The 14,657-nt window shown below is 42.9% G+C and overlaps 1 protein-coding gene and 1 pseudogene across 2 annotated transcripts; both read left to right on the top strand.

Moving 5' to 3' along the window:
• The first annotated feature begins 3,709 nt into the window (after positions 1-3,709).
• Positions 3,710-6,659, top strand: LOC310697903 (myotubularin-related protein 12-like; annotated as a pseudogene). Its single transcript has 2 exons — positions 3,710-3,787; positions 6,050-6,659. The product of its transcript is annotated as a myotubularin-related protein 12-like (transcript).
• Positions 6,660-6,806: 147 nt separating this feature from the next.
• Positions 6,807-8,620, top strand: LOC310697940 (myotubularin-related protein 12-like). The gene is given in 2 exon segments (XM_083484535.1): positions 6,807-7,557; positions 7,559-8,620. Coding segments are annotated over 2 exon segments (1,020 nt in total). The 5' UTR covers positions 6,807-6,943; the 3' UTR covers positions 7,965-8,620.
• The last annotated feature ends 6,037 nt before the right edge of the window (positions 8,621-14,657 follow it).

Raw genomic sequence — 14,657 nt, 5'->3', positions numbered from 1 at the left:
AGGGACTGAGCAACGGGAACTCACCCCGTCACGGGGATTCGAACCTCTGACCTTCTGATCGGCAAGCCCAAGAGGCTCAGTAAACAATAAATAAAACATTCAAAAATACACAACCAAACTGAACAATTTCAATGTACGGTAAATCACAAGATCAAAGACACAAAACAAAAAACAAAACCCAGCAACAACTTCCATCCCCTGCAACAAAACACCCCAGCCCAAGGGTCTGTTCAGCAGCAGCAACTTTAATAGCTAGAGCCAGTCACGGTGCCAGGCCAGGTGGATAAAAGCCTGCAAGGCAGGGAATAGGTCTTCTAGGACTCATAGCCAAGATGGCTGTAAAAAGAAAAAATATCAAAAAGAATTTAAATGGTGGCAAGAAAAGTGCTGAGAGAGAGAGATTGTTCTGAAATATCTCCAACGGGGACATGGGGGGTGTCTGATTGCTTGGAAAGGGGTGAGAAAAGGAGGGGGAACTCTCTGGAACTCACAATAACAATAAAACAAAATAAAACAAAAGGGCTTTGCCTGGAGTCTCATGGCTTAGCAAAACCACCAAGGATGTGTGTGTGGATATTTCTCTGCTTTAAAAACCAAGCTTTAAAAAATCATTTTAAAAGCTGAAATCAACAAAAGTATTCTGCTCTAGAATCTCATTAAAAAATTTCCTGCCTGGGCCCATAACCCATGTTGGTGCAAAGAAAAAAATGGTATAAATATAGGAGAATTCCTGGATGCTAAGATCTAACTTGGGGCAAGTACTATTTGGTGAGAGAATCCTAGCAGAGATTTAAAATGCAGCAAAATAAAGCACGGACATATAGTCTGTTAGACCTTTAAAATATGTGCTTCCAAATTCCTTTCAAAGGTTCCCACTTCCCCTAACATAGAAAAAGACCACATGTTTCATAAGTTAAAAATTGTTGTTTTACAAACTCTCCAAAGGTCAGATTCATGTGCTTTTCCATATAGCATTCAGAAAACCCATTAAATTGAACCTTGGTTAAGCAAAATACCCCTTCAGATTTTCTGCACATCTGACAAGACCTAACTGAGTGGTAAGATCAGATTTTCACAAGCCCTTGGAATTAATTGGGACACATTACAATCAAAATATGGGTCCAGCAAAAGTGTTGATGAGCCCTCTCTCTGCTGAACAGATGTTGCTCCTGAAGTAAAAATGACCTGAGAATCAGAACATTTGCTAAACCACCAGAAGTGGAAAAATCCACAATCTGCTCTAATAAAAGCAGCTATGGAATGGCCAGAACAGCAATTAACACAAATCATGCAAGGTTTTGTGCTATTATCTAATTCTGCCTATGACAGCCATTAGAGATGAACAATAATAATTCCCACTTCACTGCTGAAGGGCCAGACACTGGGAAAAGCAGAACACAGAGACATATTCTGCAAGTCTATTTCTATTCTCAGTGACACAAATTCTGGCATCAGGTGTGCAGAATTCAGTATTCTAAGTTTACCAGCTTAAAGGCAGATTTCTAGACCTGAAGGAATGAAGTTAATCAAGAAAGCATGCCATGTGGAGGATTCTTGGCACAATTCCCAATACTTGGGATGGAACTTATGTCAATGCTTCGGGGGAGACTGGCTGATATAAATTTATAAGCTCGTCCATCACCGAAAGCTCCCAAGGCATCACCTAAGAGCATTCCATATAAATAACCCATAAAACATTGAAACAGCAGAATAAGTATGCAATTTCATGGCTGGGGCATTTGACCCTTTCTGCACTAACAGAAGCAGAAGCAGAATAAATTATGTACAACCAAAGAGCGTAATAAGAACCTGATGGATGGGGCCAATGGCCATCTAGTCCAGCTTTCAAATACTTTCTGAAAGGCAGTGATGAGGCAAACAGATGAGAACATAAGAAGAGCCTGCTGGATCAGGCCAATAGCCCATCTCAACCAGCATCCTGCTCCCACAGTCGTCAACTAGATGCTCCCAAGGGAAGCTCAAAAGCAAGAATCAAGCACAAGAGCACATTCTCTCCTCCTGTAGTTTCCAGCAGCTGGCATTCAGAAGCATTGTTGCCTCTGACTGTAGAGGCAGAGCATAGCCATTATGGCTAGTAGCCATTGATGGCCTTCTCCCTCTGTAGGAATTTGTCTGAACCTCTTCTAAAGTGATGGTTGTGGCCATCACTGCCTCCAGTATGAGCAAGTTCCATAGTTCAACTATGTGCCAAAAGGAGGAGGAAGAAAAGGAAGAAGGAATTTTGTTTAAATTTCATAATAGCATTTTGTCTGGTTGGCAACTAGGCTAAGCAGACAGAATCAAGAACTTCCAGAAATGGCCTTCTATTAAATCATTTCTTAAAACTAAACAAAACACAAACCTCTCAAGTGAGGGCACTTGGATGTCTTGGCAGCTTCTTCCTTCATACATTATATGGTAACTTTCCCAAGAGACAGGTGCTTCTGTTCCAATGCTTTCCTCTCCAAATCAACTACTGTGTTGGCTGTTGGAAAGAAATGGTAAGAATCTGCTTTATCAAAGCTTGCCTTCCCTTCCCTACCCTTAACTTTATTGTATTCAAATTGCAAACTCACCTGGGACTTTATTGAGATTGAGTTTTCCCAAATGACTTTCCCTACTGTGGGATTAGAATGTGATCCCAGTTTAGATTTTTTTGAATTTGGGTGTTTTAGCTCATTAGAATTCCAGGATGGGCTGCTGGAGTTTGTTGTGTTAAGAAAGTTCATTTGTAGATGTTTTTTGGGGGGAGGGTGTAGGTGTCAAATGGAGGAGTGTGTGTACCAACTCTCTCTCTCTCTCTTTTCTTTCTTTCTTTCTTTCTTTCTTTCTTTCTTTCTTTCTTTCTTTCTTTCTCTCTCTCTCTCTCTCTCTCTCTCTCTCTCTCTCTCTCTCTCACACACACACACACACACACACACACCTCATAGCCTGGAGTGCAGTGTCCAGTTTAGGACATCACAGTTTAAGGAGGATGTTGACAAGCCGGAATGTATGCGGAGGAGGGCAGGCAGAATGACCAAGGGTCTGAAAACAAAGCCTTATGAAGAACAGTTGAGGGAGTTGGGGATGTTTGGCCTGAAAAACAGGAGACTGAGAGGAGACATGATAGCCATCAAGGACATAAAGGGCCGTCACATGGAAGATGGAGCAAGCTGGTTTTCTGCTGCTCCAAATCTTCAGGTTCAAATGACAAGAAGGAGATTCCAACTAAACATTAGGAAGGGCTTCCTGGTGTTAAGAGCCATTTGACAGTGGGATAGATTATGTGATTTCACTAAGCATGCCAAAATACAAAAGTACAATCCATTTCTGAAGAATATCAATCATTTTTACTTACTCATTTCTACACAGCATCCATTCTGATTATCTGGCCATCTTAAAAAAATGTTTCAAACAGCCATTCCATAATTCTCTGTAGTGTTGCAGTTTTCCAATAACAACAACTTCTTCTTCTTCTTCTTCTTCTTCTTTGCTACAAATGAAAGATTATTCATGTACAGATGGAGAAAACTGTGGAGGAAAGTTGATGACAGACCCCATCAGAGTCTTGATAGGTCTTCCCTTTATCATGTTCCAAAAAGCTTAAAGATCAGTCAGCACCTTGGTTTGATTATTTACTTTGGATCAACAATTGCATTAAGCTGTGAAAGATTCCAGGGGTTGCACAAGCTCTGTACTGGGGGTGCTGTGCTCTGAATGCAGCACAATGAGTGGTTATATCCTGGGCGTCACCAGTGCCATCATCCACAGACAGCTGCTGGCAGACCTGGGCCAGAGGAACTTGGCAAAGACATTTCCATTGTGATAGTGGCTCCAGACGATGACTTGCAACTGGGATACAATAAGGGCACTGACGCAAGGTTTTTTGATGACATTTATAGTCACCACAAATATGGATGCCACCAGTTATTCCTTTTTAATAATTAGTTTTAATAATATTTTTATTATTTATACCCTGCCCATCTGGCCATTCTGGGTAGCTTTGAGGACATATAAAAACATAATAAAATGTCAAACAGCATTTATTTATTTCATAAAATGCATATGCTGCTTGGTTGCAGCAAAAACCAAACAAACCTCAAGGCGGTTTACAAGAAGAATAAAACAATAAAACTATCATTAAAAACAACTGAAACATTCAGAAAATTAAATAACAGTAATACAATAATCCATAATCCTAACCCATGGGGGGGAAAACCTCTGCATCTCTAAGGAATCCCATCCTTGTCACCCGTGAAAAGCAGCACGGCAAGGAGGTGATACAGAGGGTGTATAGCAAAGAACCAGAGAGGGAACAAACCATGCAGCAGGGTGGTAATGCAGAACTGAAACTCAGAAGCACACTGATTGAGAGATGATTCATCAGCCCCTGATCATGCCCACCCAAGGGGCCCAACACACTGCACTGCAGGTGCTGATAAATTGCAACATGGGATGATTATAAACACCAACTGACAATTGGTTCCTGTCCTTCTAACTGCTGGCGTTGGGTGGGGGGAGATGGTGAACTCCCCGAAGATGGGTTTGGGGGGTGCTGAAGTTGCTTTTGCTCCTTCTCCAAAATGCCATCTGTTCTGGTGCACAGAGTTTACCAGATTATTATGCAAACACTTCCTAGACTTTGGGGGGAAATCTGATATTTCAGAATCACAGAATTGGAAAGAACTCCTTTGGTCATCTGGTCCAACCCACAGCAATGCAGGAATATGAAGCTAATATTATTTGACACTTAATGTGTAGCCAAGCCTAAATAAGTGTTTAAAGAATGATTTACAGTAAGAAAATAAAGAAATAGAGCAAGTTGAAGAAAACATCGAATTAGGACCAAAAAAAGTCATATTTGGAAGAGAAACAGTGGGAAAAAAGAGAATAAAACAATTGTGTGCAGCCTTAGGAAAACCAAGCTTTATAATGAAAAATAAATATCATCATCATCAAACCTTTATTGGCATCACTTACAAACATTCAGAATAAATAGGCCAGTGCGATCTTGTTGCCATTTCAACAGTACAGTCATTTGCCAAAGAGAAGAAGAGGTGAGCAATCTATTTCACCTCTGTGGGTCTCCAGCAAGGGCAGGGTCCTGCAGCGTACTTCAGCGACAAAAAATCAAATAGAGGAACTTAGCTACTGTCTTGGTGAGCTCCTGGTCTCTCCCCGTAATAAGAAGCATATAACCTCTGTCTCTGGTTTCCATATTGGGATACATAGATGGTCTAAGAATTGTTGGTGGAGATCATCATACATTTTAAATTTAAGGGCCATGTGAGCTAAAGTTTCTGCCAGGTGGGCATCACATAGACAGATCCTATCTCTTTCTGCCATACCTGCAAACCTACCCCAAAGGAAGTTAGAAGGATTAGAATTGAACCTAGCCAGCAAAAAATCCCTGCTTTCTTGTGAGTTAAACAAAAATTGTAAATAATTAAGGTTAAATTCCTGCACCCAAAAGAGTCGAAAATAAAGAGGGGAACATCTTTTTTCCGCAGCTGAGATTAGTTCCTGGCGATCTATGTCCCACAGCCTAGTTTTTAACATGGCCTTGGCAATTGGAAAAGCCACAGCACCCAGGAGATCCTCTGAAAGCTCAAGTTGCTGTATCTTTGTGCAAAACAGTTGTAGCCCTGGGGAAGGGAAGGAGCCTGACAGAACTTTGCTAAGTAAAGTATCTTTGTCTGCTGAAAAACAAATGTTTAGCCAGCATAAAAGAAAACTCGTCCAAGCAACTATCTCTAGCTTATGTTGGCCTCTCTGTAGACACAGGGCTGCGTAAGGTACACAGCGTGGGACAGCGAAAATCTTAAATAGAAAGGCTGCCTGCACTCATTCCAGTGACTGGGTAAACCCTGACATCCAGATTGAAATTCCATAGAGCAGTTGAGCTCTAACTTTGGCATTAAAAACCTTGAGGGCAGAAGTGATGTGTTGGTTACCTCTTGTTGCAAAGAAGCGCATTATGGCCTGCATAGACAGCTTGCTGGCGTTTCCCGCCTCTGCGCAGTGCGAAGGCCACTGGAGCCTGTGATGGAAAGTGATCCCCAAATAGTTTAAACACTTAATTCTGTTCTCTTATGAAACAGCTGTACCAAATAATGCGGGGGGGGGGGGAATCAAACGGTAATGTTTGATTCTATTAAAGACTGGCATCAGGAACAGGAATGGACCAAAGGAAACCTGAAATTCAAAGCAGAGTGCCAATGAAGACTACAACGTTTCTAAAAATTGCCAGCATACTTCATTGTTCCCATGTCTGTCTCTGAAGAGAACCGAAGAGGAATTCCAATTTGGTGTTGGTCTTGCCACAATGCTGTTGCTCTCCTCAAGATGTCTACTCTGCCCAAAGAACAAGATGACAATGCTCTACAAACACACAAAATATTCTTAGAGGGAATGTATAAGACACTTGATAACCCTCCTTATGAAGCCATGAAAGTTGATGTCCTGTCAAGTAGTCTTTCATCTCTGTAAGAGATCCAAATTGCATACACCAGATTTAAACAGCTGATTCTAATAGATAACAGTAGACTTCTGGTATACTGATGTGAAATGGTTTTCATTACAGTGGTACCTCGGGTTAAGAACTTAATTCTTTCTGGAAGTCCGTTCTTAACCTGAAACTGTTCTTAACCTGAGGTACCACTTTAGCTAATGGGACCTCCCGCTGCCGCAGAGCCGCCACCGCACGATTTCTGTTCTCATCCTGAAGCAAAGTTCATAACCCGAGGTACTATTTCTGGGCTAGCGGAATCTGTAACCTGAAGTGTCTGTAACCCGAGGTATCACTGTACTGGAGAGTACAAATTGGCTAGAAATCGTAAGGAGATGTCTGAGAAAAGCAGTAGAGATTATTGATTTGCTAGAAGCAGAGAATACAAATGTTCTCCTTATAGAAGAGAATGCTTCTGACCTGTGTTGTGTAATCTCCTGCCTGGTTCAAGTTATGATGGATGCACACTGCAGAACTAAGCTGGGATTTCAGAGTCTTATTCAAAAAGAATGGATCATGGGAAGACATACTTTCCTGGATCGGTGTAACCATCTGTGGCAAACTGACAGAGAGGAGGCACCAGTTTTCTTGTTGTTCTTGGATTGTGTATGGCGGTTGGTTCAACAGTATTCACTAGCCTTTGAATTTACAGAGACTTACCTAACTGTCTTGTTGGATAGTATGTACATACCAATATTTAGCACCTTCTTCAATTCTCTGCATCAAAGAGACACTACCACGTATGGAGGAAGCCTTAATACAGAAGGCACCAAACTTAGTTATCTTCAAGTTTGGGACTGGTCTGTGCAGTTTGAACCTGAGGCACAAGCCTTGCTGCATAATCCTCTTTATGCTGAGAAGCTAAAACAAGATAAGAGTCAGAAAAAACCTACACAATTCAAGCATCAATGGAAGCTTCTCTTACCAGTGACACAAACAAAACCATCCCCCAAAAGAGGGTTTTTAAAGGAAGAAATGGACCAGTTAATAAAAAACCTCTTTGGCAAAAGGATCAGCAGGCTGATAACATCTGCTGATAAGCTGCAGAATACCTCCAGAGAATTTTGGGAGCTGGCACTCCAAATCTGCTGATCTCTATGGAATCCTGCTGGCACGCTTAGGGGGACCAGAAATCAAAGTGTGGGTGCAGAGATATTTGCGATGGATCCCTGAAGCTCAGCTGCCTAGTGGTGGGACAGTTGCCACTGCAACAAAAGTCTGGGATGAGATGGAGGATGTGCAAGGTTTGCAGAAGCAAATGGATGAAGAACGCAGCCAGAGTCTCTCAGAGGAGGGCGCTGCAGCAGAGTCTCCCTTCCAGAGAAATCCTGCTCACCTGCCTTCTTTATTTCCATTTGTTGGGCTTCAAAGACATTCCCTCAAGCCAGTTTTACCTACGAGCACCTGGAAAGATTTGGAAGGTGAGGACTTGGCTAGGAGAGATGATGGGTATGTTGATTTAGGAGATGTTTAATGTGAGGCTTATGCTCACAAACAGAAAATAAAATACTGGCACACTTCTCTCCAAACACAAAATTGGTTTCCTGGCAATGGCTTTCCCATCTGCCCAATGAAGCTTTTAGTATATGAAGATTTCCTCACTTGAGCACCCGCAATATTTTCTACATGAGTTTTGATCAAGCATTTCAATTAGTTCTTTCCATAAGCATGGGAAATACATAGCTGTGTCGCATAGGGCCCAGTTGAAAAATAAAGTAAAATACAAATCAGTTGCTCAATCATGGAAAGAGTTAAGGTGTTGGGGCACTCTCAAAATCATAATAAACTTCTTGTTGGAACATAAAGGGGTAGTGGTTTCAGAAATATCCACCAGAATTAAAAAATCTCCTAGCCAGGTAAGAGTGTCTTCCAGGCACATCTTATAATGCATAGAAAAACATGTGCTGTTTGAAAGACACCCCTGGCATTTCTAAGAAGAATCAGGTGCCATATTTTGTTTTGTTTTGTTTTGAATGAACTTGACAGGTTCATATCTGCCTTTTCAAAACTCCCAACTAGAGAAATACTAGGTGTTTCTCTCATTCATCCTACTTGTTCTGATCATCCATGATCTGCAGAATAATAGTTCATTGTTGTATCTTAATAAGTGTCTTTGTTTTCAGTAACTTAAGAAAAATAAATATGCTTCCTTAGACTTGAAAACTAAAGTGTTCAATCTGTGCACATTATTTTATTATGTATTTCAAAAAAATTACATACCCCTTGATTATAGAAAACTTACAAGTGGTTTACAAAAAGAATAAAACAGTACAATTATTAGGAAAAACACATTCAAAAAATTAAAACCAGCAATAAGGTAAAACCACACTAGCATTCTCAATATCTGGATAGGCTTGTCTAAACAAAAACTTTTTTAGCAAGCACTGCAAAAAGTACAGGGAAGGCATCTGCCTGATGTCAACAGACAAGGAGTTTAGGAGCCACCACAGTAAAAGATCAATTCTGCACAATACACAAAATGCCTCTGAAATTAAAATTGCCAATCTTTACTATTGACTGTAGGTGACAATCAAAGGAGATGCTGCCTCACAGCCCCCTGTGCAACCCTGCTTTCCTCCACTACTGTATTTAGGAGATACAAAAGTGGTCATGTATAAGTGACCCAGTCCACTTCCAGTTCAGCTCTCCCACACCACCTAGCAGCTAGGTGAAGCAGGGATGGAGGAAAGGTCCACCCATTAGCCTGGGTTGCCCTGTCACTTTGTTGCAGCTATTGCAGCCCTGCTATCCTTTTGGGATGCTGATAACTAAGCTTAAGTGGCAGGTTAAGCTAAGGTACCCGGCCAACCGGTTCAGCAAACTCCTCTTGCGAAATTTTAACCTCACTGGACCCAATAACTGGAAGGGACTCAGGGCATCATCAGACTGACCACCCAAGCCCACCACAGTATTCCTGTGTCAATTAATTCTCCTGTATCCATGAAATATACTCGGAGTCCTGCAGTGATTTCATGCTCTTTATCGCAGCTTGTAAAACAGTGATTGAATTTCCCTCCCAAACCTCAGGCTTTTATATAGATTATTTACACAATGAGTCCTGTCTGACTGGCGTATTCTGCTTCCCTTCTGGAGCCTGATTGGTCTTCTCCTGCAGGCCAATCAGTTGTTGCATTCTACGATCCTACCAACCTAACAGGCTGGTAGGATCTACGATCCTACCAACCTAACTTCCTCCTGGAGTCGGACTGGTCTTCTCCTGCAAGCCAATCAGTTGTTACATTCTAGGATCTTACCTGCCTGCTGTTCTAGGATCCAAGCTTAGTACATAACAGTCCAAGAGCTTTTCTAATTGTTCTGTGGCTGTGCCTTGAGAAAATCTTATCTTACCTGCTGAACTGAAGCAAAATCCCTCTTCAGATTTTCTGTGCAACTGACATAGCCAAGTCAGAAGATAAAGTCAGATTTTTGCAAGGCACAGTTGTGAAACCATGAGAAAAACTTTCAGACCCATTAGAATGAATCTGAATACAATACAGTCAAAACATGGGTCAAGTGAAAGTGTGGATGAGCCTTAACTTCAGAGGGCTAGATGTGAAGACAAAACTATGTCCAGAAGCAAGTCAAGCAGGGAGTGACTTCACAGAGCAAATGGTCTCTTGTGCCTAATCCAACTGCTATGGACTACACCTCCCATCAGCCCCAGCCAGCACAACCATGAGCTGAGGGGAGTTGTAGTACAATTCAGCTGGAGGGCCCCAGGTTGGTGAAAACTGGTTCAATCCACTCAGCTGAGGCTGAGCTCCAAATACAGAAATAGACACAAATCTCTTACCTCAAGGGGAGAGGAGTCACTCTGCCCCATAGAACACCATTTGTAAAGTAAAAAAAAAAAAAAAAAAACCTGCACAAAAGAATATCATTGGTGGGGGGGGGGGCAAGGGAGCAATATGCCAAAGACCTCTGGGTCCAAATTCCTGCATCCTTGTTGAGTGAAACAGGACTTTGCAGAAGCCATGCTAACTTTTCTTCTGCAGGACTTGTTCTTCTGTGCTAGGTATTTCCACTGCTTTTCCTGGAACAGATGCACTGTGAAACCCTCACGTCACTGATGAAGCCAAGAATTGATTCTGGAAATCATGTCATGTAATTCAGCCCTTGTTCTTCACAACAGGTTCTCTGATTCAAGCCAGCAGCAGTGGATGCTTTCCAGTCTGAGCAGTGATGGTTTTGCTGTCCTTTCTGCAGTCAGATGCATGATTTGAAACCTCAATTCCAAGCACAGATATATTAAAAAGCCTGGCTCTTTTATATCTCTCTGCCTCGCTCTCATGACAGGTTCCAAAAGTCTTCAGTGCAAGGAGATATCCTTCTGAGACTGATTCTCTTATGCCAAAAGCATTTATGAAGTTTGCAGCAACCGCACACACAAAAAACCCCAAAGCCCCAAGAATTAAACAATATTAAAGTAAGATGGAAACTTTTGAATGGATGACTCATTGTCCAGGGACCGGGGGCGGGGGCGGGGGCACAGGAGATCCAGCAACTCCTTTCTAGCTTTTCTGGAAACAAAACTAGATATCAGTATTCAAGAAAGAAAGAAAGAAAGAAAGAAAGAAAGAAAGAAAGAAAGAAAGACACTTATGTGGCATTATCGTTTTCAGTAGAGTTAATAAAAAGCAGAATCTTCAGGCACACAAACAAAATGTGCACATTGGTTTTTTAAACTGTGAATCCAATGAAGCTGAAAGCTGGAGGATCAGGACAGATAAAGTCCTCCTCAATGTAGTGCAGAGTTACACTATGGAACTCACTCCCACAGGAAGGCGGGTTTGGCCACCACCTCTGGTGGCTTTAAAAGAGGATTAGACAAATTTGTGGAGGAAAAGAGGCCTATGGATGGCTACTAGCCATGATGGCTGTGCTCTGCCTCCACAGTCAGAGGCAGCAATGCTTCTGAACACCAGTTGCTGGAAGCCACAGGAGGGCAAAGCATTCTTGTTCTTGAAGTCAGCTTGCTGACTGAAAGGGGTTTGTTGTTCTGTATTGGTTTCCCATAATGGGCAACTGCAAGAACAGGATGCTGGACTAGATGGGCCATTGGCCCAATCCAGCAAGGCTCTTCTTATGTTCTTCTGGTCATTTCAGAAAGCCTGAATGTTGAGGCAGATTCCCCAACTGACTCCTGAAAGCTTGCTTGCTGCACATAGAGGGGGAAGTTAGTGTTTGGAATGCATGAAATGTGATGTAACAGACAAAATGAGCTCAGTGTTGCCTTCCCAAAAGAAGAATGAGGATCACTATGGTCCAATACCTGCTTTCAAATATTTAAAAGCCTGCCACAAAGCAGATGGAGAAGAATTGTTCTTTTGAGCTACTGAGGAGGCATGGGAAGTGATAGTGCATTTGAGGTGCTGAGAGGCTTTACGTTAGGAAAAACATCTCAGAATTACTGCGTAATATAAAGTTATACACACAGTCTGTGAAATCATTTACAATCAGATGCTCCTATCCAGAAGCTTTTTGTGTGCATAGAGCCCTTGATACACAATCAGCACTCTTGCCTCCTGAAAGGTTTCCTTCATTTTGTTAATTAATTTAGAATTAGAGACCGTGTTTCAACAAAAAGCATTCGAAGAGCTTTGTCTAGTGAAAAGATGTTTTGGTCAACTTCCTGACACTCTCAGCGAGGACAGGCTTTCACAAGTAGATTTCACGGCCTCAAAGGGACAGATCCCCTCTCCTTACCCATATTCTGTTGGAGAGCAACTGCTCTGCAGGAAGCACCCACTTTCCTCCACCTCTTCCAGACCAAGTTCAGGATAATGCCTTGGCCACAAGGACAGGGCTGCACCTGCTATCACACAGTCCTTTCCTCCAACAACTGTATTGGTGGCAATTGGAATCCTCACAGGACAGGATTTCGTGGAATCATAGAACTGTACAACTGGACGGGACCCCCAAGGGTCATCTAGTACAACCTCTTGCAGTGCACAAATCACAGCTCAACAATCTCTGACAGACCCCCCCCCTCCAAAAAAAACCCTCTGATTAAAAACCTTCATCAAAACATAGAACCATAAGGAATTCCTAAGGGTCATGAGGTCCACCCCCTGCAATGCAGGAAATGCAACTAAACAATCCCTGACAGATGACTACCCAAACTCTCTTTAGAAACTTCCAATGAATCATCATAGAGTTCAAAGGTACCCCCAAGGGTCATCTAGTCTAACCCCTGCAAAGAACAGCTCAAGAATCCCTGGCAGACCTTTGCTTACAAACCTCCAAAGGAGTGCCCACCTCCTTTCACACAGTGTTATCCTCAGAAAGTTATTCCTGATACTGAGTCAGAATCTCCTTTCTTGCCTTTGGGTCCATTGGTTCAGGTCCTACCCTCTGGAACAGAAGAAAACAAGGCTCTCACTTCACCTCTCAGTCTCCTCTTGTTCAGAACAGCTGAATAGAGCTTTCAAGTACCTACTCATTAGCGTTTGGTCTTGTTTTAAGTGCCTTTGATGTTTTTCATGTTTTTAGTTATCTTACTTGTAAATCACATTGAGATGCTTTAGAAGGTGATTAATAAAACAATAATAATATTCAAACTATTCATCATACATAGACCCATTCTGTCTACCTCTAGACCAATTTGAGGGAGGCTACTGTTAAAGGGTTTTGTCCGCCTTGGTTCCAGGGGTCTGCAGATCCCACACAGCCTTGCAAATTTATTTCTACTGTTATTAAGAAGCAGTGATAACCAGAACCCCTGAGGTGTGTGATGAAGCCAGCAGCTTGCTGCAGCCGCAGGGAGGAAGGAACCGGAGCCCACAGACGGCTGGTGCAGAGATGGAAATGGCATGCGAGTGCTTGCTAGCAGGATAGCTCTCAGGAGAGGGGTGCACTCTTGGCAACTGAAGCCAGATATCCAAAGGTGTTCTCTCACAAAACATGAATACGGATGATCAGCGTTTTGGAAAGACAACAGAACACGAGGACATGTATCCACCAGCTGCTTTGGGAATGGAAAATGCCATATTCCTGATGAAAAGGGGAGGGGGGGTAGACCGTAATGGAAAACAGTGTCAAAAGCAGTTTCTTCCACATGTGGTGGACTTGTGACATAGTGAAAATGTTTTGGGAAAATATATATAACGAATTAAAGAAGATTTTTAAGTATACGTTTTTTTAAAAAAACAGAGTCATTCCTGTTGGGAATGGTGGGAGAACACATTGACAAGAATGACCAGAAACTATTCTTATACACCACAACGGCGGCAAGGTTATTGCTGGCTCAGGTATGGAAACAGCAAAAATTGCCTACAATAGAAGAATGGCAGTACAAGGTTGTGGAGTATGCAGAAATAGCCAAATTAACAGCAAAAATTCGACATCAGGGGGATGAAACATATCAAAAAGAATGGGGGAAATTTATGTTATATATAGAGAAGATGATGTGAAATAGGGAAACCAGTAGAATTAAAATAATATCTCATAATGGAGGCCACTATGAGGCCTGGGATTGCTACCGTGGAGGGGCGAGGGAGGTATGGCGGTGGGGGCAGATGTTACAGGCGAAGGGGATCGAGATATGGATACGCTCGTACCCTTTCCAATCTGCGCCCCATCCCGAGGGACGAGGGTAGGGTGAGCAAGGATTACTCACCTCCGTCACTGGTGCTGTGCAATGCCAGGTCTATAGGCAATAAAACCGCCACCCTGCGAGACTTCTTTATCTCGCAGGGGGTCGACCTGGCTTGTGTGACGGAGACCTGGGTGCGCGAAGGGGCAACAGTTACCTTACGAGAGATGGCGCCCCCGGGTTTCTCTGTCCTCCACCAGTCGCGGACTGTGGGCCGGGGGGGAGGGGTGGCATTATTAATCCGGGAAGATTGTCCTTTCAGGGCTCTACCATCGCCATCGATCCCCGGCATCGAATGTGTTGGCCTAGTGTGGGGCTCCGAGGAGAGCTTGGCTGTCTGGCTGGTGTACCGGCCACCTAGCGCACCAGCAGTCACCCTGTCAGGCCTATTGGAGGCGGTGGCCGGCTGGGCCTTGGAGTTCCCTAACCTATTGGTATTGGGGGACTTCAACATCCATGCTGATGCCACTCCCTCCTCACAGGCTCTGGACCTGGTGTCTTCCATGGCGACACTGGGGCTCTCCCAGTTTGTTTCGGGCCCCACACATCAAGCAGGCCACACGCTGGATTTGA

The sequence above is a fragment of the Podarcis liolepis genome (assembly GCF_965112155.1).
Source record: "Podarcis liolepis genome assembly, chromosome: Z".
NCBI lineage: Eukaryota > Metazoa > Chordata > Lepidosauria > Squamata > Lacertidae > Podarcis > Podarcis liolepis.
Note: the sequence above shows the minus strand (reverse complement) of the source record. Positions and strands in the feature narration are given on the sequence as shown.